Source organism: Salmo trutta, chromosome 1 (genome assembly GCF_901001165.1).
Source record: "Salmo trutta chromosome 1, fSalTru1.1, whole genome shotgun sequence".
Lineage (NCBI taxonomy): Eukaryota > Metazoa > Chordata > Actinopteri > Salmoniformes > Salmonidae > Salmo > Salmo trutta.
Window position 1 is genome coordinate 46,544,805 of NC_042957.1, and position 27,833 is coordinate 46,572,637.

The 27,833-nt window shown below is 42.8% G+C and overlaps 2 protein-coding genes across 5 annotated transcripts; both read right to left on the reverse strand.

Moving 5' to 3' along the window:
- Nucleotides 1-1,206: 1,206 nt before the first annotated feature.
- Nucleotides 1,207-5,978, reverse strand: LOC115197398 (uncharacterized). Its single transcript, XM_029758853.1, has 8 exons — nt 4,735-5,978; nt 4,281-4,477; nt 3,952-4,151; nt 3,721-3,820; nt 3,265-3,627; nt 2,435-2,591; nt 1,975-2,102; nt 1,207-1,759 (listed from the first exon to the last, which is right to left on the reverse strand). Exons 1-8 carry the CDS (start codon nt 5,285-5,287, stop codon nt 1,388-1,390), a joined length of 2,070 nt encoding a protein of 689 aa, XP_029614713.1. The 5' UTR covers nt 5,288-5,978; the 3' UTR covers nt 1,207-1,387.
- Nucleotides 5,979-10,586: 4,608 nt separating this feature from the next.
- LOC115197404 (glycylpeptide N-tetradecanoyltransferase 1) lies at nt 10,587-27,494 on the reverse strand. 4 transcript variants are annotated; one of them, XM_029758898.1, is made up of 12 exons: nt 27,330-27,494; nt 20,657-20,765; nt 20,248-20,392; nt 14,912-15,030; nt 14,636-14,727; nt 14,318-14,434; nt 13,957-14,127; nt 13,730-13,838; nt 13,410-13,580; nt 12,971-13,138; nt 12,132-12,269; nt 10,587-11,803 (listed from the first exon to the last, which is right to left on the reverse strand). In XM_029758898.1, the coding sequence occupies exons 1-12, from the start codon at nt 27,437-27,439 to the stop codon at nt 11,783-11,785; spliced, it is 1,470 nt and encodes a 489-aa protein (XP_029614758.1). In that variant the 5' UTR covers nt 27,440-27,494; the 3' UTR covers nt 10,587-11,782. The 4 variants fall into 4 exon arrangements, with proteins under 4 accessions (XP_029614758.1, XP_029614737.1, XP_029614747.1 ...); XM_029758877.1 differs by having other exon boundaries at nt 20,651-20,765; XM_029758887.1 differs by having other exon boundaries at nt 20,657-20,768.
- Nucleotides 27,495-27,833: the final 339 nt, after the last annotated feature.

Consider the following 27,833-nt stretch of genomic DNA (forward strand, 5'->3'; position numbering starts at 1 on the left):
CACCGGGGCCTCCCACTCCTTCTATTCTAGTTAGAGCCAGTTTGTGCTGTTCTGTGAAGGGAGTAGTACACAGCGATGTACGAGATCTTCAGTTTCTTGGCAATTTCTCGCATGGAATAGCCTTCATTTCTCAGAACAAGAATAGACTGACGAGTTTCAGAAGAAAGTTCTTTGTTTCTGGCCATTTTAAGCCTGTAATTGAACCCGCATGTTCCGATGCTCCAGACACTCAACTAGTCTAAAGAAGGCCAGTTTTATTGCTTCTTTAATCAGAACAACAATTTTCTGCTGTGCTAACATAATTACAAAAGGGTTTTCTAATGATCAATTAGTCTTTAAAAATCATAAACTTGGATGAGCTAACACAATGTGCCATTGGAACACAGGAGTGATGGTTGCTGATAATGGGCCTCTGTATGCCTATGTAGATATTCCATTAAAAATCATCCGTTTCCAGCTACAATAGTCATTTACAACATTAACAATGTCTACACTGTATTTCTGATCAATTTGATGTTATTTTAAATGGACAAAAAAAGGTGCTTTTCTTTCAAAAACAAGGACATTTCTAAGTGACCCCCAAACTTTTGAACGGTAGTGTAACTCTGGGTCTTCCTTTCCTGTGGCGGTCCTCATGAGAGCCAGTTTCATCATAGCGCTTTATGTTTTTTGCGACTGCACTTGAAGAAAATGTAAAAGTTTTTGAAACTTTCCAGATTGACTGTCCTTCATGTCTTAAAGTAATGATGGACTGTCGTTTCTCTTTGCTTATTTGAGCTATTCTTGCCATAATATGAACTTGGTCTTTTACCAAATAGGGCTATCTTCTGTATACCACGCCTACCTTGTCACAACACAACTGATTGGCTCAAACGCATTAAGGAAATAAATTCCTCAAATTAACAAGGCACACCTGTTAATTGAAATGCATTCCAGGTGACAACCTCATGAAGCTGGTTGAGAGAATGCCAAGTGTGTGCAAAGCTGTCAAGGCAAAGGGTGGCTACTTTGAAGAATCTCAAATATATTTAGATTTTTTATACACTTTTTTGGTTACTACACGATTCCATATGTTATTTCATAGTTTTGATGTCTTCACTATTATTCTACAATGTAGAAAATTGTAAAAATAACGAAAAGCCCTTGAATGAGTAGGTGTCCAAACTTTTGACTGGTACTGTATAATGAAGGTATAGCACACCAGTGTTCCATCAGCATTGTTCAGTTCAGTCTGACATACTTTTTATTTTGGGGCAAATGTAGAACATAGTAAAGGACGTGTTCTGTAAAGGATGGCTATGATAAAATTGCAATCCAAAAAATGCAAATAAAAAGGTAAATCTGTGGGGCGAGTTCAATTCATGTGTAGATGTGTAGATGCCTTCTGTCAGGAGGGCATGTGGAGCCGTGATAAAAGTTCAAGCACTTTTGATCCCTTGCCACTGGGGGAGTCATGGTTATCTCGTGGGGTCATCTCCAGCCCATAGAGGTGCTCAAGGAAGCCATACAGGGAGGCTAGCTGATCTGGGTACCCCAGTTCAAACACACGCAGAAGCTTGAAAAGCTTGTCCAGTGCATTGCTCAGGCCCTCCTGAGGCAGGGGGATTGCCATCCTATCAACAGGGAACACGATGCAAAGCTGCCGGCCAGGGGCCTCCAGGGGCCCCACGCTCACTATGTAGGGCTGAGCGTGGGAGGCAGACTCTGGGCCCTCCAAGGAGGTAGGGTCACAGAATAAGGAGGACAACTCGGTGTCCATCTGCAGAGGAACAAAGGAGGAAAGGTCTTTCAAGGGGGTTCTTCAATTACATTCCTTCAAAAAGTCATTGTTACCCTTCTAAAGTTGCCAACAATTTCCTTCTAAAACTCCCCTAGTTCCCAAACTGTTAATCTATATGGCAATGAGGAAATGTCTGAGTTTATTACTCAGTCTGACCAGGAAGTATAAAAAAAAAAGAATAAACTGTTGCTCACCGGTACAATGTCCACCAGATACCGAATGGCCTGCCTGACACTGCTCCTGGAGGGTAAGGAGGATCTACTGGTGTTTGTTGATGTTAGTACATAGATCAGGACCGTCAGCATAGTCAGGGTGTAGGAGTCTGCAGAGGAATCAGAGGGGAACAAATACATGAAACTTGGCATAAAACAACTCAAACAGAACACAGCAATGTACTCTGACCACTGAGTAAATCATACAGATAATTTTCAGTCAGTCTGTCAATGGTTTATCAGGAGGTTGACTGTAAAGTGTCTATTCCATGTATACTGAAAAAAACAAAAAAACACAACATGCAACAATTTCAACGTTTTTACTGAGAAATAAACTTTTTGTGCATATGGATAATTTCTGAGATTTTATATTTCATGAAACATGGGACCAACACTTTACATGTTGCGTTTATATTTTTGTTCAGTGTCGTTAACCTCTGACCTCCTTGCTGTGTGGCAGCCAGTTGGAGAAGTGCAGAGATGTCTGGGTGTTTTTCGCACTCTGCGATCTGGTACACCCTGGGCAACACGAAAGACGACCACTGGGCCAGGAAGGAGTGGCCTTTACCTGGGAACATCCTCTCAAACTCCAGGTCAATCTGAACAAAGAAACACCTTTCAGATCCCAATAATACACGTAGTCACCAATGGGTTGTTCCACTTCAAAAAGCACAAGAAAGAGGATTTTTACACCCACCGACTCAAATTGTTCTGAAATCGTTTGTTGTTTGGAAACTGATACAATCAATTCCACAAATATTCTAGTTTAAAAATATATATTTTATCATCTGAGAAATTAAGCTAATTGATTGCATCCAAATAGGCCATTTGAATTTATAGGATTCATATCATAATCAATAAATAGACATGAGGAATCCAAAGGAATAGTCAAGTGGCCAGTGGGTGGCTTTTGACCACTTCTTTGATTCCTCATACAGTATCTTACTCATTGTTAGGAAAAAGTTTGGTTCAAATTGGATGTTAGGTACTATAATATTTCAGAAATAGATGAATCCTATGAATTAAAAACTGGCCATTTTGGGTGCAATCAATTAGCTTAATTTCTCAGAGACTGAATTATATATAATTAAAATAATGTTGCAGGAATGCTAACCTTATCGGTTTCTAACTTCAGAAACAATTTCATAACAATTTGAGATGGTGGGTGTCATACCTGGCTGAAATGACATGGAATGAACCTAATACAAGTCTATCTGTGGCCTTTCTAGTCTAGTGAGCATCAGTGGCTTTCTCCATGAAGACTGGACTCACCGTGGCGGGTACGTCAAGAAAACGTGGGTACTCGGCCAACACAGCCCTCATACTAGGCCGTGTGTTGCTGATCCACCTCCTGCGTGCGTTGAATGTGAGGTCCATAGCACTGTGGATGGCAGGCAGATTCCTGGTCAGGGGCCTGGTTTTCTTCATCAGCTCCACCCACCTCTGGGTCTCCTCACTGGACTGGCTCTCCAGGAGCCCAGGTCCCGATCTAGGTCCAGCGGGGTCTAACAGGCCCGGCTCAGGTCGACGCCTCTTCAGCACATACTTCTTCTTGTGGTCTTCAAGGGTGCGTCGAGAGTTGCGCAGGCGCGTCTCAATGTAACCCGTACGGGACAAAGGGTCGTACAAGTGTTCCTACACAGAGAGTGAAAATTAAAAGACATAATTGTCTGTTCAGTAAGTGAGAATTATGTGAATCCAACACTACTAATCAATTGACTAACTCACGATGCCATTGATGCCAGCAGAGGGTGCACAGAGCCTGAGTCCTGGGAAGAGCTCCACTATGTGCTCTGCCAGCATGGTCTTCTGAGCAGAGGTAGGGTAGCTGCAGAGAAGGACAGGAGATTAAACGTCAGAAACACTCACAAAACATTGAGTCTAAATAGAAGAGAAAAATCTCTGATTTCTCAGTCCCTTCCCTTCTCATCCCAAACACACATACAATCAGCTCCTCACAATCCAAACTCCTCCACGATGAAGGACACAGAGAACTTGATGAGCTTTCTGCGGGACAGCTCACACAGACAGCCCTCCCTCTCGTACTCCCGCACCACCTCAGGACACAGCTGCTCTAGCCACAGGCGCAGGCGACCTACAAAGTCCTGTGAACCAGCCTCCACCTGCTCCTGCCCAAACTCACCGGCCTCCACACCACTCTGAGAATGACAGATTTAGATAAGTTAAGGACTGAGGTTCACATTATGTCAATTAACATTTAGTGCCTAATATGTTTTATGAGATTGCGAGGTCGGCGATCGAGGACTGAGTAGATGTGCTTTACTCACATTGGTAGAATGAGGCAGACGCAGAGCAAGGGCTTCCTCAGCCATGCAGCATCTCTCCATCTCAGGCCGCTCTGTCTTGATGTTGGCTGGGCTGAAGCAGGGGTGCAATGCATCCTGGGGCTTGGCAGCCATCTCTCCCTCCAGGGGCACAGCCACAGTCCTCAGGTCTCCTTCATGCATCCTGCGGTCATCTGCAACTGAACATTAGCAGAGAGGAGACAATGAGGAAGAGCATGAGAGGTAGCCTAGCAAGCCGCCTGATCTCGCAAAACTGACATGAATGGTTCGCTGTACGGATATACCATTCATGTTAGTGCGCGATATCAGGCAGCTTGCGAGGCTACATTCAGTACACTTCAAGTCACGATATCAAGAGAGGCTCTTTTACTAAGGTATTCTTTTCTCTGTAAAACTACATCACAGCCATCTTTCACTACATTGAGTCAGGACTTACAGTGAGTGGTACCGCCCCTGTCAATAAGGGTCATGTCTTCATTGTGCTCCGTCTTGTACACTCTGTTCATCAGCTCCCACTCCTCTGGGATCCCCATGCCGTGACTCTCCTCAAAGTCCACCATCACTGGCCCAGCCGACACAAGGTCAAAAGGGTCAGGCAGTCCAGCACAGTCCTCCACCACCTCCTGGGGATGGGGCTCCACAGTGGTCCTTTGTGATGCTTGGGAGGTCGAGCAAGTGGTCTGACCCATTGGGTTCTTAATGTTGCCACGCCCACCACCCCCCCTCGGTCCTGTGTTACAGAATGCCTCTGAAGACCCAGCCTGCACCCTCCAGTCACCCCCGCTGGGGGCCTCTAACCTCTGCTTCAGTCCCAGGGTGTCCTGGTCCCTCTGGGTCACTGAGGAGAGTCCCTGCTGCTGGTCCCCTTGGAGCCCGGTTAACAGACGCACAGTCTCACACAGCACAGACTCCACTGCTGTACGCACTGCCTCCTCAATGGCCCCACCCAGTCTGTCCCTCAGGAAGCTGATGGACAACTGGACATCCATCTTGGCACAGCTCTACCTGGCTGTCTCTGTGACTTTAGACACCAACCACAGGTTAGAGCTCTATGGGATGGTATGTAGCTAGTCTATTCAAAAACCACAAAACCTGGGTATTGTCAAAGATTCTCTAGTATAAATTATTGCACAAATTCTTCCTCTCTGATAATTGATATGACCACATCTCTATGCCTCTCTCACTTGGAGCGTCAACCAGACATACATACTGAGTAATATGAATTTTACTTAGAACAATCATATTAGCTCTTCACCCTAAAACTACAGATATCTTGGCAAGCCAAAAAAACAATGTCAACATAGCTAGCTAAGCTGGATCACTAACTAGTAACATTACTACCATATTATGCGGAAGTTACATTTCGGTTGAATAGAATGAGTTTTGCAACTGACTAGGTATCCCATTTTCCCATTGTTGTCCCCATTATTATTGCTAGCAACAAAACAAGCTGACTAGCTAGCTAATCATTTCCTACAAGCTATCTCTGTAAATTAACAGATTCATTCAACTAGTTAACGTCACCAACATTTCACAGCAAATTATCGAAACAATACTTGAAGTCTACGCGGGATTGGGACTTTAAACCAAAGCTACAGTGCGTAAAACATTAATATATAAATTTTTGAAGCGTTCTAGCTAGCTAGGTAGCTATCGATTCTAGCTAGCTATCGTCCCCTAAATAAAACGTCATCAGCAAGAGGCAGCAAGAGTCATAGAAGAGAACGGTGTGAAGCCAGTCAGTGTACAGAGATTTGACTATAATTATTCAGCAGTAATGTTGCCAATGATCGAGCCAAATGAATTGTTCATATTGAAATAGTTGATGTCATAAATTTCACAGAACATTTGCCTGGACACTGCAGAGAGGAAATGTCATGAAGATAATTGTTTCCCCAGACTAGATCCCTTTGCTTTTAATGGATGAATATAAAAAGTAATATAGAGTTGAAGAGTTGACAAAATATATTGTATTTTCCTTTGACAAGATAATCCATCCACCTTACAGGTGTGGCATATCAAGAAGCTGGTGCACCTTGTGCTGGGGACAATAAAAGGCAGTTTTGTCACACAACACAAGGCCACAGGCCACAGATGTTTCAAGTTGAGAGAATGTGCAATTGGCATGTTGACTACGTCAACCAGATCTGTTGCCAGAGGATTGAACGTTCATTTCTCTAGCATAAGCTGCCTCCAACGTCGTTTTAGAGAACTTGGCAGTACGGCCAACCAGCCTCACAACCACAGGCCACGTGCATGTCATTGTGTGGGCAAGCGGTTTACTGATTTCAACATTGTGAACAGAGTGCCCCATGGTGGCAGTGAGGTTATGGTATGGGCAGGCATAACCTATGGATAATGAACACAATTGCATTTTATCAATGTCAGTTTGAATGCCCAGAGATACCGTGACGAGATCCTGTTGTTGTGCCATTCATCCACCGCCATCACCTCATGTTTCAGCATAATGCCTGGCCCCAAGTCGCAAGGGCCTGTACATCATTTCTGGAAGCCTGCATACTCACCAGACATGTCACCCATTGAGCATGTGTGGGATGCTCTGGATCGACTTGTACAACCGCATGTTCCAGTTCCCGCCAATATCCAGCAACTTCGCACAGCCATTGAAGAGGAGTGGGACAACATTCCACAGGCCACAATCAACAGCCTGATCAACTCTATGCGAAGGAGATGTGTCACGCTGCATGAGGCAAATGGTGGTCACACCAGATACTGACTGGTTTCCTGATCCACACCCTTACCCCCTTTTTTAAGGTATCTGTCATGTGAAATCCATAGATTATGGCCTAATGAATTTATTTCAATGGACTGATTTCCTTATATGAACTGTAACTCAGTAAAATCTGATATTGTTGCATGTTGCGTTTATATTTTTGTTCAGTATATTTAATGCATTCATTCATTGGATGTTGCAGTACTTTGTGCCAATAATAAATATAGAATCTCAATCTAGATCTGGGGTGCCATTGTACTTTAATCTATCTCTGACATGAGCATTGACAAATCATTATTCTTGAAGTGTGTAGTTTACTCATTTCCAAATGAACAGAATACTAATTTGGAAAATGTGCTTGTTATACAAAGGTTTAGACTCCCACAACAATATTTATTGAAACATGGCATTTTGCATATGCTCTTTTCAGCGTTGAGGCAGGACAAATCTGTGAAGTGAAGAGCCACCGATGCTGCCAACCCTCTCTGCAAGAAAGTCCTTGGATAACAATAGTATGCTCAAGAGCTGAAGATGTTAAAAGACAAAAACAAATCTTTCATTACCCCAGGACACTACAACAGGTGACTATCCCAGAAAAATAAAGAAGAGGAGTACTGTTTGTCGGCATAGATCTTTGTTTTAAGATGATCAATTTTAGACTGTACCTGCTCCTTCTCGCTGTTGATGATGACCAGGTCTCCTTCCAGTGCCCCCTGCTGGCTTCCCAAGTCGTGCTCTACTCAAGAGAAGGTGTAGAACCCTCAAACTGGACTCGGGACCTCGAAGCCAGTTCCACAGCATTTGTTCATTGTTGCCCAATAATCAGGGACTGATTTAGACCTGGGACACCAGGTGGGTGCACTTTATTATCAGGTACAACAGAAAACCGAACCTAGTAGTGTAAGAGTTGCATACCCTGGTGTTTTATTTTACCTTTATTTAACTAGGAAAGTCAGTTAAGAACAAATTCTTATTTTCAATGACGGCCTAGGAACAGTGGGTTAACTGCCTTGTTCAGGGGCAGAACGACAGATTTGTACCTTGTCAGCTCGGGGATTTGAACTTGCAACCTTTCGGTTACTAGTCCAACACTCTAACCACTAGGCTACCTGGTGTAGAAGCTGCCGAGGGCCTTCACCTCCCTGTTGGTCCTCAAAGGCTTGGAGTAACCCTGGATTGTAAACTGTCATGGTCAAAACATATTGATACAACTGTAACTTAGATGGGGAGAAGTCTATCCATAATAAAGCATTGCTCTGCCTTCTTAACAGCACTATCAACGAAGCAGGTCATACAGGCCCTAGTTTTGTCACACCTGGACTACTGTTCAGTAGTGTGGTCAGGTGCAACAAAGAGGGACTTAGGAAAATTGCAAATGGCTCGGAACAGGGCAGCACAGCTGGCCCTTGGATCTACACATAGAACTAACAATAATATGCATGTCAATCTCTCCTGGCTCAAAGTAGAGGAGAGATTGACTTCATCACTACTTGTATTTGTGAGCAGTATTAACATGTTGACTGCGCCGAGCTGTCCGTTACGTCATCATTGATATTTTTCACCATGTCCTTATTAGGAATGATTCTAATGTTGTAGTAACGTGTTCTAACCATCTAATTTATTAAAAACCTAAAGATATTGTAAAGACAATTTAAAGGAAACCTGGTGATTTTTGGTTCTGTGGATTGTGATAGCTAACAATGAGGGAATGCATTTATATTTTCAACTTTGTTTTCACTATTTTTATATATCTATATCTGGTCAACTTTTACATATTTGATATTTGTTCAGTTTCAACAGATCATGTGAAACAGTCAAAGGGAGCATAGTTGAAAAGCCCATAACATAACCTACCTGCATAGTAATATAAAGTCTCAAAAGGTCCTCTTCTTCTTTATGCAGGTTATCTTGATCTAATCAGAATGTCAAGTTGCCAAACCAGTCTTATCTGAGAGCTGCAGGTTCAGTTTAATCTCAATCCTAAACCCATAATTTTCAGAAAGATAGTGGAAAAGCCATCTGGGAACCATTCTCAGTAAGAACCTAAAACTGAGGTTACGGTGGGTAAGGTAGTGATGAAAATAACACGTGGCATAGCAAGGAGACAAGTTACTAGTATATACAAGATGGCCTCACAAATAATTAATAATATACAAAGAAAGTTAAAGAATCTGTATTTTTTGTGATTGGCTTGGGTGTATGCTGCAGTATCACCACATAGCAAAAGACTGACATTTAATAAATAAAGTAAGATAGACGGCAAAGTATTTAAATCAGAGGAAAGTATGCACATAGTGGTGGAATTGGAGTGTGTAGTGCCTTACAAATTGTATATCTCCATGAGAGGTCAATTAGATCACGTTTGTGCACGACCCTAGGGACACAATTCTGTTTTGTTGATCAAATATGCACTCAACAAAAATAAACCCAACATGTACGAAGTGTCCTGTTTCATGAGTTGAAATAAAATATCCCAGAAATGTTCCATAAGCACAAAAAGCTTACTTCTCTCAAATGTTGTGCTCAAATTTGTTTACATCCATGTTATGGGGAATTTCTCCTTTGCCAAGATAATCCATCCAGCTGACAGGTGTCGCATATCAAGAAGCTGATTAAACAATATGATCATTGCACTTTGTGCTGGGGACAAAAAGCCACTAAACTCTGCAGATTTGTCATACAATGCCACAGATGTCTCAAGTTTAAGGAGCATGTAATTGGCATGCTGACTGCAGGAATGTCCACCAGAACTGTTGCCGGAGAATTGTATGTTCATTTCTCTACCATAAGCCTCCCATGTCGTTTTAGAGAATTTGTCAGTACGTCCAACCGGCCTCACAACTGCAGACCACGTGTATGGTATCGTGTGGGCGAGCGGTTTGGCGATGTCAGAGTGCCCCATGGTGGGGGTGGGGTTATGGTATGGGCAGGCATAAGCTATGCACAACAAACACAAATGCATTTTATCGATAGCAATTTGAATGAACAAAAATACTATAAGATCCTGAAGCCCATTGTGAGGCCATTTTGTTTAAGTATCTGCCACCAACAGATGCATATCTGTATTCCCAGTCATGTGAAATCCATAGATTAGGGCCTACTGAATTTATTTCAGTTGACCGATTTCCTTATATGAACTGTAACTCAGTAAAATCAATGAAATTGTTGCATGTTGCACTAATATTTTTGTTCAGTATACATCCATTTTGGAAATTGGTGCAGTGACTAGAAAGATTGTAGTCTGCAACCATTTGAGACATCTCTTAAGTTTAGTAAAGGGAGATGTTTAAACCCACTTCATGTTAAATTCCTTTGAATGTTATACCCTTTATGTCTGCACTAAAATAGCAAACAAATGGCTCATGGGAAATTATTTACAGAACAACAAATACAAGTATAACAAGAATCCAAATTAATTGTTTTGACTGATTTTGGAGTCACACCTCTTAAGTAGAATTTGACCACAAAGGGGTGATGAGTAAGGCAGAAGTAACCCAGTGAATATTCTCATGATAAACTAAAGGACAGAAATCACCTGAGAGCAACCATTACAAAACCTCACAGCAACTTCTATATTTTATTTTGCACAAAAATTCCCCTGCATCTTCACATTTGTTTTCCTGCATCATAAAACCATGAGAACCGTTTTTCATTTTGGTTTGCATCCCATCCAACACTCTACATAAAAACAAAAACTTTACTTGGGTGTTACCCAGCCCCCTCGCTGGCCCAGGTCCCCAAAATCCTTGACAGTTTTGATTCTCAATTTCAGAGGTGTTATACCCACAAACAGTATCCAGTCCCTTCCGTGCCCTCTCTCAGCAGCCCCCACCCAACCATTCCCCTACTTCAGATATCTGCTCTCCCGGCCGCAATGTTTTTTTTTAAACCAAAAAAATTAAAAAAAGGTCCAAACTACTCCAAATTGTTAAGTTCTTGTAGACAGCTATTCCATTTAACGGCCATCGTTGTATTTTCTTCTGAACAGGGCTTCTGAATGGGTCATGGCAGTTAGTACAGATGGGACCAAAAAATATATATATATATATAAAAAAATTAAAATAAAAAGATGAAGGACAAAACCCCTCAGTCAGCTGTGTACAGTCAACTCTAGAACGCCTACAGTGGAGAAAATTGAGGGGTTGACAGTAAATCTGCAGGTTCAAGCCTCAATAGTGAGAGAAGTAAAAACTGACAGAAGCCCTTGTCGTGTCCATTTTGGATATTAATTACCTTATTTTTTTTGTTTAGTTCTTCCTTTTGAAATGTTTTTGATTGTTTAGATTTTTTTCTCTAAAACCTTACTTTGGGGATGATGAGATTTGTTTCAAAAAAGCGCACACATGAAGGAAAATAAAATGTTAGCATCTACTGAGTATGTGTTAGTATAATTTTCCTGTCATGTTTGTCTTACTGTACATGCATGTTGTGTAGTTACATGTGTGTGTTATATAGCGAATTGTGCAGTGTGTGTATAAGATATCTGGTACAATCATGACAGACTTCAGTTGGGATGGTAACTAAAATGGCTTAAGGTCCATGTGATGGAAGGGAGAGAGAGCGTGGAGAAGGACCAACTCCTCCAACTCCCTGCCTGGCAGCGGTAGTGCAGGTCAAAGTTCAAAGGTAAAGAAATAAAAATGGGCGGTGGGTTCTCTTTCCAGGAAGTCCATCGGTCCATCTGTCAGGCGGTCAGTACGTCGTGTGGTCTCCTGGCCTAACTGCGACGCTCGGGGGGTGAAGAGGGATGTCACTGTAGTACTAAGCCAACCTGTGAACCACAGAAAAAGGAAGCTTATGATAGTTTCACCAGAAGTTAAAATGAGAACCCACATGATGACATCTGTGAGGCCTGTATACTTCTCTGCCTGGCTTAACTGCGATAGCAAGATAATCAAGTCGATGGTTCCCTCCCTCTCTCATAACACTTCCTCCTTTTGTACCAGAAAAAACAACTACAGTACAGTCTAGGTACCACAAAACACTGTTTCAATATCATCATATTACCATGAATAATTTATATCAATGTGAAAAAGAGTCATCACTCCAGGAACTGACTGAACTATCAGTAAATATGAACTATGGGCATCATGACGCACCTTCTCTGATCCCATGCTAGGACACTTCCAATTGTACAGATAATACTGTAGATTCCCGTCTCCGATGCCAAACTTGAGCTTCTCCAGGAAAGTCTTATTCTCCATCAGGTCCAGTGCATTGAAAACGTCAAACCCTTTCTGGATATTGACAATAGATATGGATGAGCGAGGGGGATATGGAGAGAAATGGGGAAAGGGATTGAATTAAAGATTAATTATTCACTGAGTATACAAAACATTAAGAACACTTGCTCTTTCCATGACAGACTGACCAGATGAATGCTATGATCCCTTATTGATGTCCCTTGTTAAATCCACTTCAAATCAGTGTAGATCAAGGGGAGGGGACAGATTAAAAGGATTTAAAGTTGAGACAATTGAGACATGGATTGTGTATGTGTGCCATTCAGATGGTGAATGAACAAGACAAAAATATTGAAGTGCCTTTGAACGGGGTATGGTAGTAGGTAACAGGCGCACCAGTTTGTGTCAAGAACTGCAATACAGCTGCATTTTTCACGCTCAACAGTTTCCCGTGTGTATCAAGCATGGTCCACCACCCAAATGACATCCAACCAACTTGACACAACTGTGGGAAGTATTGGAGTCAACATGGGCCAGCATCCCTGTGGAACGCATTCGACACCTTGTAGAGTCGATGGCCCGACAAACCGAGGCTGTTCTGAGATCAAAAAAGTGGGGGTGCAACTCAATATCAGGAAAGTGTTCCTAATGTTTGGTTTACTCCGTGTAAACAGTCGATATTTGACCTGGTACCCAAATCCAACTCCCATTTGACCTCCAACCCCCAGCCGCCTGAACCAAGAGAACCAACTCACCGACTTGGCCAGAATGAGCGCGTCAGACATCAGGTCCAACAGGGTGGTGGTGGTGTGCACGTTGTAGAAGGAGTAGGCTGCCTTGAGGCTGCGGTGCACCGGATGGTTCATAATAGTAGAGGGGAGCGTGTAGAAGCTCAGGAAGTCCGTCACCTTGCCCCCAGAGGTCTGCCAGTGGGAGGGAAAACACATACTCCAACTTTACAGTCACTCCATTTTAGATGTGTGTGAAATGCATTTCCAGAGCTCTGAAGGTGACATAAGGTGAACAATGTTGTCTAGAGGTAGAAGAGTCTACAAAGGGTATCTGGATAGGTGTCCATATACGGTAATGTGTAACGGTCTACTAAGACTATACCATTTACTAGGTGTGTAAGGTGCTGCAATGTGTAATGTTATAGGTGTCTACGGTAGTGTACATTTTAACAATGGTACTGACCACGACCAGGTAGGTGTCGATGATGTTCTCCTGGGGCAGCAGCCAGTGCTCCACCTCCTCGGGGCTCATGACGGGGGCCAGGTGGAACTGGCTCAGGTACTCCAGGAGCAGGCGATGCACCGCCGGAACATCCTTCCTGGTCATTGGCCGCAAGCCAGACGTCTTTGGTGCCTGGAGAGAAGGAGACGAAAGGTCACCGTAATCCCTTTCAATGGAGAGTTTCACATCAACACAACAGACATTTCAAATAGAGGCATCAGGTGACAGCTGGGTGTTGTGCAGAGGATAACCTCTAGATGGCGCTTTGCTCACTGACTCACCTCATTCAGACGGTACAGCTTCATGGTGCGTTGCATAGTCATGTTCCGGCTCAGGTGAGAGAACTTCACCTCGATCAGCTTGCGTGGGTTCAGCGAGCGATGCCAGTACCTATACAGACGATAACAGATCCCTTTTCGCTTACTTTGTTTTTGTGTTTACGAGCATATGAATTTGGTTGGATGGGTATCTGTCTGGTGTGGGTGTAGTGTGTCTCTCAGTGACCCACCTGCAGGTGCCCACAGGTTTGGGCAGTACCACGCCAGCGGTGTAGACAGCCTGGAAGATGCCCTTCAGGTTGACCCGTCTGGTGATCTCTCGGATCAGGACTGGCGCTACCCGCTTGGAGCGCAGCTTCTTGTGGACGCACAGGAAGTTGATCTCCACCATCTTCTTATCTCTAAATGACAAAAACAGTCTAAAGTGAGTAAGGCCTCCTCTTAATGTCTGACTTCTTACAGCAAATTAACACAGGAAATTATATAATCAAGGAGCAAATATTACATTCTTATTGTTAGCTATATTAAAATACTACAGTGTTTGGGAGTAATAAAAGTGTGTGAACAAGAGCATGATGCATATTCACTGACTGGTCATAGATGCGGATGTTGGCAGGGATGGCACTGATGAAGCCCACCAGCTTCTGGTTGGAGTTCACCCTCACCCCACAATGCCACTGGGGCAGCCAGCCTGGGGGACGCAGAGCCCTGAGGGAGAGACATCACAATTACAGGTCAGTTCCCAACTATGATAGAAAACACGAGGGCCAAGTTTTGCTGGTCAGAAAAAACGCCTGCCTTTAAAAGATAACACATCCAACATAAGAGAGATATCTATTGAAAGAGATTGTTACATAAATGAGACAAGCTGAGTAACAAACGTGACGTAGTTAAGTAATAACGCGTTACCAGAGCAGGAACTCTGGGGAGTAGTCGAAGCGGAACATGTTGTCATCATCCTCCACGTAGTTCTCATTGAGCAGAGTGTACAGCTCCTTTAGCTAAGAGGAGGAAGAGTAAGAGACTGAGCCATGACTGAAAGGTCTAAGGTTAAATTAAGTAGGGTAAAGTGGGGTCAGCTGATGGAATAACCACAACCAAAAGTGAAGAATTTTGATTGCTATCGCTATATTGTTTTTGGGACACTCAGTTTGGGGTGGAGGGGTTGTAGAGGAGCCTCCTCACCACAGCGGCGTCGCCCAGGTCCAAGGCGTCCCACGTGAAGCCTGGAGGAAGGCTGTAGGGCTCCTCCCGGATGTTGTCTTTGTCAGGCTCGATGGAACCATGCGATGTCACCATCTCCCCTAAGGTAAACAACAAAACGCAACGTAAGAGGATATTAGCGATCTGCATATTCAATGCAAATATACAAAGCATAAAATGTATTTTATTTAACTAGGCAAGTCAGTTAAGAAAAACCTTTTATTTTACAATGACGGCCTACCCCGGCAAAACCCTCCCCTAATCCGGACGACGCTGGGCCAATTGTGCGCAGCCCTGTGACTCCCGATCACGGCCGGTTGTGATACAGCCCGGGATCGAACCAGGGTCTGTAGTGACGCCTCTAGCACTGAGATGCAGAGCCTTAGAGTGCAACGCCACTCGGGAGCCATCATAGTAGGTTTAATCCAAAAACAAAGAGGCCAATTGGACTATTCATATCAAATCTCCTCAGGTCACTATTACTTTTTGAAAAAATAAAAAAATAAAAATCATAGGCCTATTTTAACAATGAAAAAGGCCTTGTCTAAATTAAATCATTTATGGGACTAATTAAGTAATTATTAAGTAATTATTTAAGAAACAAATCTTAAGCGAATTTTAACAATGAAAGGCCTGTCTAAATGTAATTAATCTACACTGAACATAATTATAAACAAAACATGCAAAGTGTTGGTCCCATGTTTCATGAGCTGAAATAAAAGATCCCAGAAACGTTTCGTATGCACAAAAAGCTTCTCGCCCTCTCAAATGTTGTGCACAAATATGTTTACATCCCAGTTATTAAGCATTTCTCCTTTGCCAAGATAATCCATTTACCTGACAGGTGTGGCATATAAATAAGCTGATAAACAGCATGATCATTACACAGGTGCACCTTGTGCTGGGGATAATAAAAAGCAACTAAAATGTGCAGTTTTGTTACACAACCCAATGCCACAGATGCCTCAAGTTGAGGGAGCGTGCAATTGGCCTGCTGACTGCAGGAATGTCCACCAGAGATGTTGCCAGAATAATGAATATTAATTTCTCTACCACAAGTACAACGCAATGGTAGAAAACGATGCTGTAGTTAAAGAATTTGGCAGTTCATTCAATCGGCCTCACAACCGCAGACCACGTGTAACCACGTCAGCCCAGGACATCCACTTCTGGCTTCTTCACCTGCGGAATCATCCGAGACCAGCCACCCAGACAGCTGATGAAACTGGGTTTGAACGAATAATTTCTGCAAACTGTCAGAAACAGTCTCAGGGAAGCTCATCTGCGTGCTCGTCGTACTTACCAGGGTCTTCACCTGACTGCAGTTCGGCGTTGTAACCGACTTCAGTGGGAAAATGCTCACCTTTGACAGCCACTGGCAAGCTGGAGAAGGGTGCTCTTCACGGATGAATCCCTGTTTCAACTGAACCAAGCAGATGACGTGTATGGCATGAAATGGGCGAGCGATTTGCTGATGTCAACGTTGTGAACAGTGCCCCATGGTGGCGGTGGGATTTTGGTATGAGCAGGCATAAGCTACAGACAATGAACAATTGCATTTTAGTGATGGCAATTTGAATGCACAGATACCGTGATGAGATCCTGAGGCCCATTGTCATGCCATTCAGCCACCACCATCACCTCATGTTTCATCAGGATAATGCAAGGCCCCATGCTGCAAGGATCCGTACACAATTCCTGGAAGCTGAAAAATGTCCCAATTCTTCCATGGCCTGCATACTCACCAGGCATGTCACCCATCTAGCATGTTTAGGATGCTTTGGATCAACGTGTATGACACTGTATTCCAGTTCCCGCCAATATACATCAACTTCGCAAAGCCATTGAAGAGGAGCGGGACACCATTCCACAGGCCAATCAACAGCCTGATCTCTATGCGAAGGAGACGTGGCCCGCTACACGAGGCAAATTGTGGTCACACCAGATACTGACTGGTTCTGGTCCACACCAACTTTTTTTTTAAGGTATCTGTGACCAACAGATGCATATCTGTATTCCCAGTCGTGTGAAATCCGTAGATTAGGGACTGATTTCCTTATATGAACTGTAACTCAGTAAACATTTAGAAATTGTTGCACGTTGCGTTTATATACTTTTTTCAGTGTATGTAACATTGCTACACACAAGGATACACCATGACATTTTAAATTCTTAATTCAATAAAACCAACTTTTCAATGTTGTTTTTATGACGTGCGACCCATAAAATGACAACGTAGCCAACACGGGTTTCACGCTTCTGTTATTATTGTCAGCCAATCAACGTGGCACTAGTTTCATGTGTAGCAAGCAACATGGGAGATTAGAAATCAATGCGAAATGGAATTCAAATTACAAAATGAAGTTAGCTAAATGAGAAGGAGAAGGCTACACCGAGCTATCATCAGGAAGGGTGTTTACTCTGAATGGAGTTGTTGGAAACAAGGACAGGAAGCGAACCAAAACAGACTCAATTAGCTAAGGTACAATGCATTAGGAAAGTATTCAGAGCATTTATTAAAAATAAAAAACAAGAATACCTTATTTACGTAAGTATTCAGACCCTTTTCTATGAGACTCGAAATTGAGCTCAGGTGCATCCTGCTTCCATTGATCATCCTTGAGATGTTTCTACAACTTGATTGGAGTCCACCTGTGGTAAATTCAATTGATTGGACATGATTTAGAAAGGAACACGTCTCTCTCACTCACTCACTCACTCACTCACTCACTCACTCATACATATCTATATATATATATAGAGAGAGAGAGAGAGAGAGTCCCACAGTTGACAGTGAATGTCAAAGCAAAAACCAAGCCATGAGGTCGAAGGAATTGTCCGTAGGGCTCCAAAGCAGGATTGTGTCGAGGCACAGATCTGGGGAAGGGTACCAAAAAATGTCTGTAGCAGTGAAGGTCCTCAAGAACACAGTGGCCTCCATCATTCTTAAATGCAAGAAATTTGGAACCACCAAGACTCTTTCTAGAGCTGGCCGCCCGGCCAAACTGAGCAATCGGGGGAGAAGGGCCTTGATCATGGAGGTGACCAAGAACCCAATGGTCACTCGGACAGAGCTACAGAGTTCCTCTGTGGAGATGGGAGAACCTTCCAGAAGGACAACCATCTCTGCAGCACTCCACCAATCAGGCTTTTATGGTAGAGTGGCCAGGCGGAAACCACTCCTCAGTAAAAAGCCCATTTGGCGTTTGCTCTCAGACCATGAGAAATAACATTCTCTGGTCTGATGAAACCAAGTTTGAACTCTTTGGCCTGAATGCCAAGCATCATGTCTGGAAGAAACCTGGCACCATCCCTACGGTGAAGCATGGTGGTAGCAGCATCATGCTGTGGGGATGTTTTTCAGCTACAGGGACTGGGAGACTAGTCAGGATTGAGGGAAAGATGAACGGAGCAAAGTACAGAGAGATCCTTGATGAAAAACTGCTCCAGAGCGCTCAGGACCTCAGACTGAGGCGAAGGTCCACCTTCCCACAGGACAACACAGGAGTGGCTTCGGGACAAGTCTCTGAATGTTCTTGAGTGGCCCAGCCAGAGCACAGACTTGAATCCAATCGAACATCTCTGGAGAGACCTGAAAATAGCTGTGCAGCAACACTCCCCATTCAACCTGACAGAGCTTGAGAGATTCTGCAGAGAAGAATGGGAGAAACTCCCCAAATACACGTGTGCCAAGATTATAGCATCATACCCAAGAAGCTTCGAGGCTGTAATCACTGCCAAAGGTGCTTCAACAAAGTACTAAGTAAAGGGTCTGAATACTTATGTAAATGTGATATTTCAAGTTCTAAAAACCTGGTTTTGCTTCGTCGTTATGGGTAATTTATGAGGAAAGAAACGATTTAATACATTTTAGAATAAGGCTGCAACATAACAAAATGTGAAAAAAGTCAAGAGGTCTGAATACTTTCCGAGCGCACTGTAGCTAGCTAAGAGTTAGCTGGCTAACATAGCTAGCCTCTTTACATCGAATTGATGCAGTCAAGAGAGGCACTACCAGATGGGATGATAGATGCCCTAGTTAGACAAACTTGTAGATGCCATAGGTTAAGTGTGTATGGGTACTGTCTCTCTCCTGTGTCAAACACACCGACCCCTGACTATCCCTCGCACTGCTGCATGCAAGCGGAGCGGCACCTCTCTCCCAAGTCGTGCAGGCTGCGAAGCAAGTTGAAACATATAGGCGCACAGAGCGCACCCAGGACGCGCACCCCGAGTGGGCCATAGCGTTGTCAAATCATACAAACTTTAAAAGGCAGTCAAACAAAAGTCAAAAGACCAAAGTCGTTAAGTTTGCTAGATAAACTCAACCAATGACAGAATATCCCCCATTTGTCTAAATCGAGTTGATAATTATACAGATAGCAAATCAGCTCATGAATAACGGGGAGATGAAGAGAGGACATTGATATTTTAAACAAGGTATATTATCAGGGACCAACTCTGTTAAAAAATATATCCATATCTACTCTCATACCGTTTGTTGATCATGTGAGACAGGAGTCAGGATTTTGGGTTTCAGTGGGATTGGGATGATAGAGCCGAGACTATTGTCCTATAAGGCTACTACGCGAGTCAATAGATAAATAATACACTTGATTTAGGCTACATTACTGCAAACGAAATGTTTCTGATGAGTGATAAATGAGCTACCACTTCCACTTGTCCAGCCAGAGATCAAATATACATAGAGATTCAGTGAAACAAAAGCACAGGTTTTTGGTAGGGAGTAGAACAGGCTACTAAGCGAGTGAAGAGTGTTTTCCTCTATCTGCGCTTTTTCTAAGGCCCAATGGCTGTTTCCTCGTCTCTTCACTCCACTCCCCCCCGCCTCTGCATTGTTCTCAACACCAGTTTAAATCAATATAGGTTACTGTTTTCTAGAAATCTGGCTTTTTTTCGGGTTCATGTAATTTCTGTGATGTCGGACCAGGGCTCGGGTTTTCAGCTCACCGAGCTTGGGTGGGACCGGGATCTAATTTTTAGTTCTGATGAAAAGTCTAAACTGCAGTCGGGTCTCGTGTGCAGTCAGGCAGTGTAAATTATGCATGAGTTTTGAAATTTATGGCGACTTTGTGTGAAGTATATATGCTAGGTTCAAGGCTTCCATGAGACAACCTGTTTGGATGATGAGCAGATTGGCAAAAATAAAATAGCACGTGTATTTTGTGGAATTGCATTAGTGCGACATTGGGGGAAAAAGTTGTACAGTCCCGGGATCCTGGTTACCCGTGTTAATCCCTACTAGTCACTACAGTGAGGTTCTGGAGACATTTCGGTACACCTGCAAAATGTCATACCTAGCTTGGGGACTGGCTGTGTGTCCCAGAACTGGTAGCTGCGTCGGCTTGCCTCCTCCATGGTTTTGGCAGGGCCCTGACCTACAGAGAACAGTTCAATGGCCTTTTGGATCTCCTGCAGCTTATCAGCAGGCAGCGAGTTCACCTGTGTAGAGAGAGAGAAAGAGAGTAATGTAGGGTTGAAAAGGAATCAATTGCCAAATGCAAAACAATGTCTTCACAGACATTCAAAAACACGCCCACTAATCTCCATTCAGTTTTGTAGAGGCCGTTTTCAAAAGTTACAGAACAATAAGTCAATGTCGGTCTTTCTAGAACTCCTCTCTCTCTCAAAGGAACACACAAACAAAGCAAAAACATTTGCCCCCACCCTCACTCATGTAGCCTACACACATGTACATACATCTACCTTGCCTAGCGGATCCTCCTCTGCAGGTTCTTTATTTGCCCCAGACTTCTTCTTCTTCTTTTTGTTTTTCTTCTTTTTGGCACCGCTGTCATCTCCCTGGCCCTTGTCACTACCATAGGACAAAAAACAATAACATGTAACTAACCATAAGACTTTCCATAGGCCAGGAGAGTGCCACAACTGTTTCAGTCCTCTTCATTACCAACCTAGAATACCCAGTATCTTATAAGATATGTTGGAAACAAGCATGTGGTGACCTTTTGTCCCAAATACAGATAACTTACAGTTTATCCCTAAGCTAGTTTAAATTGGTTGGAGATATTCCTCCATCCCCTGATCACCAAGGACTCTAGAAGAGCCCCCACCCCCACCCTGATGCCCATTTCCTGGGCAGGACAGGACAGGGAGACAGCAGTATACTTACAAGAACAGGGGGTGATCCCATTAGCGTCCACGAGGGGAGTGAGGCTAGGGACTGGCCTGTATTTGTAACACCAGGACAGATGGTGAATCACATGACCCCCGGGGGGAGTGTGTGTGGCAATGCTTGTCTGTGTGTGTATGTGGGATATTAAGGGGACGCCGTCAGGAACAATAGACGACCAAGCATTCAATGGCTTATTCGACAGGCTTCCATTCCAGCAGTCGAGCATAACTACCCTCCAGAACCATTCATTTCATTTAGCTAACTAACGTTAACATGAATATTTGATAGCTAACTTATTTAGCTACCTAGCAGGGTTCCAGATGCTCGCATACACGCTGACATCATCAAGCTACACAAGGGCTGTAATCCACACCCAGTTTAAATAGGTTGTTGTTGATTGTTGGCAGAACCAATAGCTTCAATGCAACCAAGAGAGTTTTGACAATGGTTGCATCCAAGCTAAACATAACTACATGTCACTATATGGTCAGGTCAACATCGCAATTTACAGAAGGAATGATAAGAGCAGTTACTTTCATTTTCTTCTGGAAAAATAACGCTCAAGTCGGAGCTCTAGAAAGATGGCTGTGTTTTCGAATTGGAATTCCAAGACGGATGACTGTTCAAAATATTTTTCCCCAGTCGGAGCTCGTTTCCAAATGTCATAGCCCCCAAGTTCCCAGTTGTCTTGAATGCACTGAAGTCTGAGATTTCCGGCATCAAGTGTATCACTCATGTCAGACAGCTGTCACCTAGCTTAACTTGGTCATTCCAAATATGCGGTGTGTTTTGGACCTCATAACTTTTGGGGAATTTTTTTTTCTTTTTTCTGTGTATTGTATCAGAAAAATATTTTGGTCAAACTCAGGCACATATTTTTTAGGGTGCATTTTCCAACTAACAGGGTGGAACCTAACTGGGTGGAAATTTGGAACACAGACATAGCTCTGTGAGTGAGCAAGATTGAGCTAGTATAATGGTGAACACTTGAACAGGATTTTAACTTCTCTATCAAATAAATGAAAAGTGGTTCCTTTTCTCTATAACTTAGCCTAACGCCATACCCAAACAGGACACACACAAATGTATTTTGTCCCCCCACACCAAACGCGATCACGACATGCAGGTTGAAATATCAAAAACAGTTATATTAATCTGGGGACAGGTTGAAAAGCATTACACATTTATGGCAATTTAGCTAGCTAGCTTGCTGTTGCTAGCTAATTTGTCCTATTTAGCTAGCTTGCTGTTGCTAGCCAATTTGTCATAGGATATAAACGTTGTTATTTTACCTGAAATGCCCAAGGTCCTCTACTCTGACAATTAATCCACAAATAAAACGGTAAACAGAATCTTTTCAAGTCATCTCTCCTCCTTCCAGGCTTTGTCTTTGGACTTTATATGGCATCTTTAGATTGGCATCTAAACTTTCATAATAAAAGGTGTATTACCACGACCGACCGACCGACCTCAGTTCATCTTTCAATCACCCACGTAGGTATCACCAATGAGGAGATGGCACGTGGGTATCTGCTTCTATAAACCAAAGAGGAGATGGGAGAGGCAGGACTTGCACCGCATTCAGTGTAACAAATAGAACTGACATATTTTAGCGCCTGGCAACGCAGACGCTCGTTGGCTCACGCGAGCAGTGTGGGTGCAATGATTGAATAACATGTATGTGTATATTTTTTTTGCAATGCAAGCAGTATGGTCAGCATGTGTGGTCGTCTGAGATCCCTAAAGATCGGAAAGCTGCCACGGTCATCCCCCTCTTCAAAGGGGGAGAGACTCTAGACCCTAACTGTTACAGACCTATGTCTATCCTGCCCTGCCTTTCTAAGTCTTGGAAAGCCAAGTTTACAAATAGATCACCGACCATTTCGAAACCCACCGTACCTTCTCCACTATGCAATCTGGTTTCCGAGCTGGTCATGGGTGCACATCAGCCACGTTCAAGGTCCTAAACGATATCATAACCGCCATCGATAAAAGACAGTACGGTGCAGCCATCTTCATCGACCTGGCAAAGGCTTTCGACTCTGTCAATCACCGCATTCTTATCTGCAGACTCAATAGCCTTGGTTTCTCAAATGACTGCCTCGCCAGGTTCCCCAACTACTTCTCAGATAGAGTTCAGTGTGTCAAATCGGAGGGCCTGTATTCCGGACCTCTGGCAGTCTTTATGGGGGTGCCAAAGGGTTCAATTCGCGGGACGAAGACTCTTTTCTCTGTATACAGTTGTAGTCAGAAGTTTACATACACCTTAGCCAAATACATTTAAAACTCAGTTTTGCACAATTCCTGACATTTAATCCTAGTAAAAACTCCCTGTCTTAGGTCAGTTCGGATCACCACTATTTTAAGAATGTGAAATGTCAGAATTATTTATTTCAGCTTTTATTTCTTTCATCATATTCCCAGTGGGTCAGAAGTTTACATACAGTCAATTAGTATTTGGTAGCATTGCCTTTAAATTGTTTAACTTGGGTCGAATGTTTCGGGTAGCCTTCTACAAGCTTTCCACAATAAGTTGGGTGAATTTTGGCCCATTCCTCCTGACAGAGCTGGTGTAACTGAGTCAGGTTTATAGGCCTCCTTGCTCGCACACGCCTTTTCAGTTCTGCCCACACATTTTCTATAGGATTGAGGTCTGGGCTTTGTGGTGGACACTCCAATACCTTGACTTTGTTGTCCTTAAGCCATTTTTCCACAACTTTGGAAGTATGCTTGGGGTCATTGTCCATTTGGAAGACCCATTTGCGACCAAGCTTTAACTTCCTGACACGTCTTGAGATGTTGCTTCAATATATCCACATAAATTTCCATCCTCATGATGCCATCTATTTTGTGAAGTGCACCAGTCCCTCCTGCAGCAAAGCACCCCCACAACATGATGCTGCCACCCCCGTGCTTCACGGTTGGGATTGTGTGCGTCAGCTTGCAAGCCTCCCCCCTTTTCCTCCAAACATAACGATGGTCATTATGGCCAAACAGTTCTATTTTTGTTTCATCAGACCAGAGGACATTTCTCCAAAAAGTACGATCTTTGTCCCTATGTGCAGTTGCAAACCGTAGTCTGACTTTTTTATGGCGGTTTTGGAGCAGTGGCTTCCTCCTTGCTGAGCGGCCTTTCAGGTTATGTCGATATAGGACTCGTTTTACTGTGGATATGGATATTTTTGTACCCGTTTCCTCCAGCATCTTCAGAAGGTCCTTTGCTGTTGTTCTGGGATTGATTTGCACTTTTCGCACGAAAGAACGCATCTCCTTCCTGAGCGGTATGACGGCTGTGTGGTCCCATGGTGTTTATACTTGCGTACTATTGTTTGTACAGATGAAAGTGCCACCTTCAGGCGTTTGGAAATTGCTCCCAAGGATGAACCAGACATGTGGAGGTCTACAATGTTTTTCTGAGGTCTTGGCTGATTTCTTTTGATTTTCCCATGATGTCAAGCAAAGAGGCACTGAGTTTCAAGGTAGGCCTTGAAATACATCCACAGGTACACCTCCAATTGACTCAAATGATGTCAATTAGCCTATCAGAAGCTTCTAAAGCCATGACATCATTTTCTGGAATTTTCCAAGCTGTTTAAAGGCACAGTCAACTTAGTGTATGTACACTTCTGACCCACTGGAATTGTGATACAGTGAATTATAAGTGAAATAATCTGTCTGTAAACAATTGTTGTGAAAATTACTTGTGTCATGCACAAAGTAGATGTCCTAACCGACTTGCCAAAACCATAGTTTGTTAACAAGACATTTGTGGAGTGGTTGAAAAACAAGTTATAATGACTCCAATCTAAGTATATGTAAACTTCTGACTTCAACTGTATATCAATGATGTCACTCTTGCTGCTGGTGATTCTCTGATCCACCTCTACGCAGACAACACCATTCTGTATACATCTGGACCTCCTTTGGACACTGTGTTAAAAAACCTCCAAACGAGTTTCAATGCCAAACAACACTCTTTCTGTGGCCTCCAACTGCTCTTAAAAATGCTTGTAAAACTAAATGCATGCTCTTCAACCAATTGCTGCCCGACTAGCATCACTACTCTGGACGGTTCTGACTTAGAATATGTGGACAACAATAAATACCTAGGTGTCTGGTTAGACTGTAAACTCTCCTTCCAGACTCACATTAAGCACCTCTAATTCAAAATTAAATCTAGAATCGTCTGTTTCGCAACAAAGCATCCTTCACTCATGCTGCCAAACATACCCTCGTAAAACTGACTATGCAACTGATCCTTGACTTCAGCAATGTCATTTACAAAATAGCCTCCAACACTCTACTTAGCAAATTGGATATAGTCTATCACAGTGCCATCCGTTTTGTCACCAAAGCCCCATATACTACCCACCACTGCGACCTGTATGCTCTCATTGGCTGGCCCTCGCTACATATTCGTCGCCAAACCCACTGGCTCCAGGTCATCTATAAGTCTTTGCTTGTAAAAGCCCCACCTTATCTCAGCTCATTGGTCACCATGGCAACACCTACCCGTAGCACGGGCTCCAGCAGGTATATTTCACTGGTCATCCCCAAAGCCAACACCTCCTTTGGCCGCCTTTCCTTCCAGTTCTCTGCTGCCAATGACTGGAACGAATTGCAAAAATCACTTTAGCTGGAGACATATCTCTCTCACTAACTATAAGCATCAGCTGTCAGAGCAGCTTACCGATCACTGCACCTGTACACAGCCCATCTGTAAATAGCCCACCCAACTACCTCATCCCCATGTTATTTACTTTTTTTGCACCCCAGTACCTCTACTTGCACATCATCATGTGCACATCTATCAGTCCAGTGTTAATGCAACCTTTTTATTATTTCGCCACTATGGCCCATTTATTGCCTTACCTCCCTAATCTTACTACATTTGCACACACTGTACATAGATTTTTCTATTGTGTTATTTACTATACGTTTGTTCATCCCATGTGCAACTCTGTTGTTGTTTTTGTCACACTGCTTTACTTTATCTTGGCCAGGTCGCAGTTGTAAATGAGAACTTGTTCTCAACTGGCCTACCTGGTTAAATAAATAATAAAAATGTAACAGGGTGGAAATGTATGAGTGGGAAATACAGACTAACAAAATGAAACATGGAAAAATAGATAACAAAAATGTGTGTTTATATTGTTGTACCTTTGCACCACAGTTTTCCCACCAAAGAAATGATGCAACTTCCTGAATGTGGTGTCATTTTAGAAAGGGGTTGTTTTCTTAAAATGGAAAATTACAACAGACTAACAGGGTGGATAGTGATATCAGGGACAAAGAAAATCTTAAATAATAAATACAATAATCATGAAAAAAAACGTTATTGATATGAGAATTTAACTAGGGTTATAAAATAATGAAAATTTAAAATATTATTATTATTATTATTATTATTATTATAAGGCTTATATTTCTCATGTAAGTTGATGAATAATGTTCAAAATGAATAAAATTCCCTTTCAAATGCCATATTTCTGTGTTAAGGTAAAGTACACCTGACCTTATATTGAAAGCTTTTTGGAATTCACATTTTACACTAAATAAGTGACATTTCCTGAGGACATAAAAGGCACCGCATGGTAGGAATGAGCCAACTATGCTAAAGCATTTAGCACCTATCATGCTGGTGTTGCTGTGATGAAAAGACAGACGATGCATCATTATTTACCTGAATATGTTTATTATTTTTGACAGACAGCGTCACAAGTTCGGGAGTGAGCTAACTAACAAGTCAACGTCGTTAAAAGGCATAACGTTAGCTAACTAGCTAGCCAGCTATCAGTTTCGCATTTGACTTAAGACGTCTTATTTAACATTTGGGTGCTGTTTTCTATTCTAAATCAAGTGTTCCAGTTTAATATTGTACTACAATATGATTTGTGTTGGTCTTCACCGCATAATTGTATGTAATTGATCATAATATGGTTCAATTTCTTGTCCAGTGACCAATGGTAGTTAGCTAACGTTATGCCTCGCGTTAAAAGCAAAAGGAGGAACAGCATGAAACCCTGCCCATAACAGGAAAATAACCAATTTAGATCAAATCAGAGCGAAAAGCAGGAAATAAGTAACGTTAAACCGTTAGCACCAATCATCCAAAAGAAAGTGGGAGGGATTAGTTGAATTGGGTTTGCTCAAGCCCAGCTGAGTTTAGCTTGCATCGTATCTTTAAAACGAGCGCAATAGCATGACACATTTTCTATCGTGCTAAAAATAAGTGTGCACCCTTACCCATCATCAAAGTGATGCTCTTCATTTTCGCAATCACTGCAATGTCCATGGTCTTCTTCTACCTCCTCTTCTTTCTCCGGCTTCGGTGCTGTCTCATTCTCATCCGCCATCTTTAACCAGGAAGGGAAGAACCACCGCGTGCATTCAACGCCTCAAAACAACCTGCAATACTATTGGCCGACTGTTGTGGTGCATTCTGGTTCATGTAGTTATTCATGTGACAGGTTGTGAAATTGAAATCTTTTTTCAACAGCACTTTCGAAGCAGGCAAATGAATGCATGTCCCTAAACAGGACTGAGTCTCAGTTGTCTATTAAACAATGTCACGTAGATGTGACTCACCCAATGATTTATATATACACTAGATGACCACTCAGACGTGAGCTATACATAATAAAATGAAACAATTGAATAAAATTATTTTACTTAAAGTATTGTTTTTAGAAATGACTAATTTTACAGTCCCCGCTACAACAACAAAATTCTTAAATACATGTAATTTGG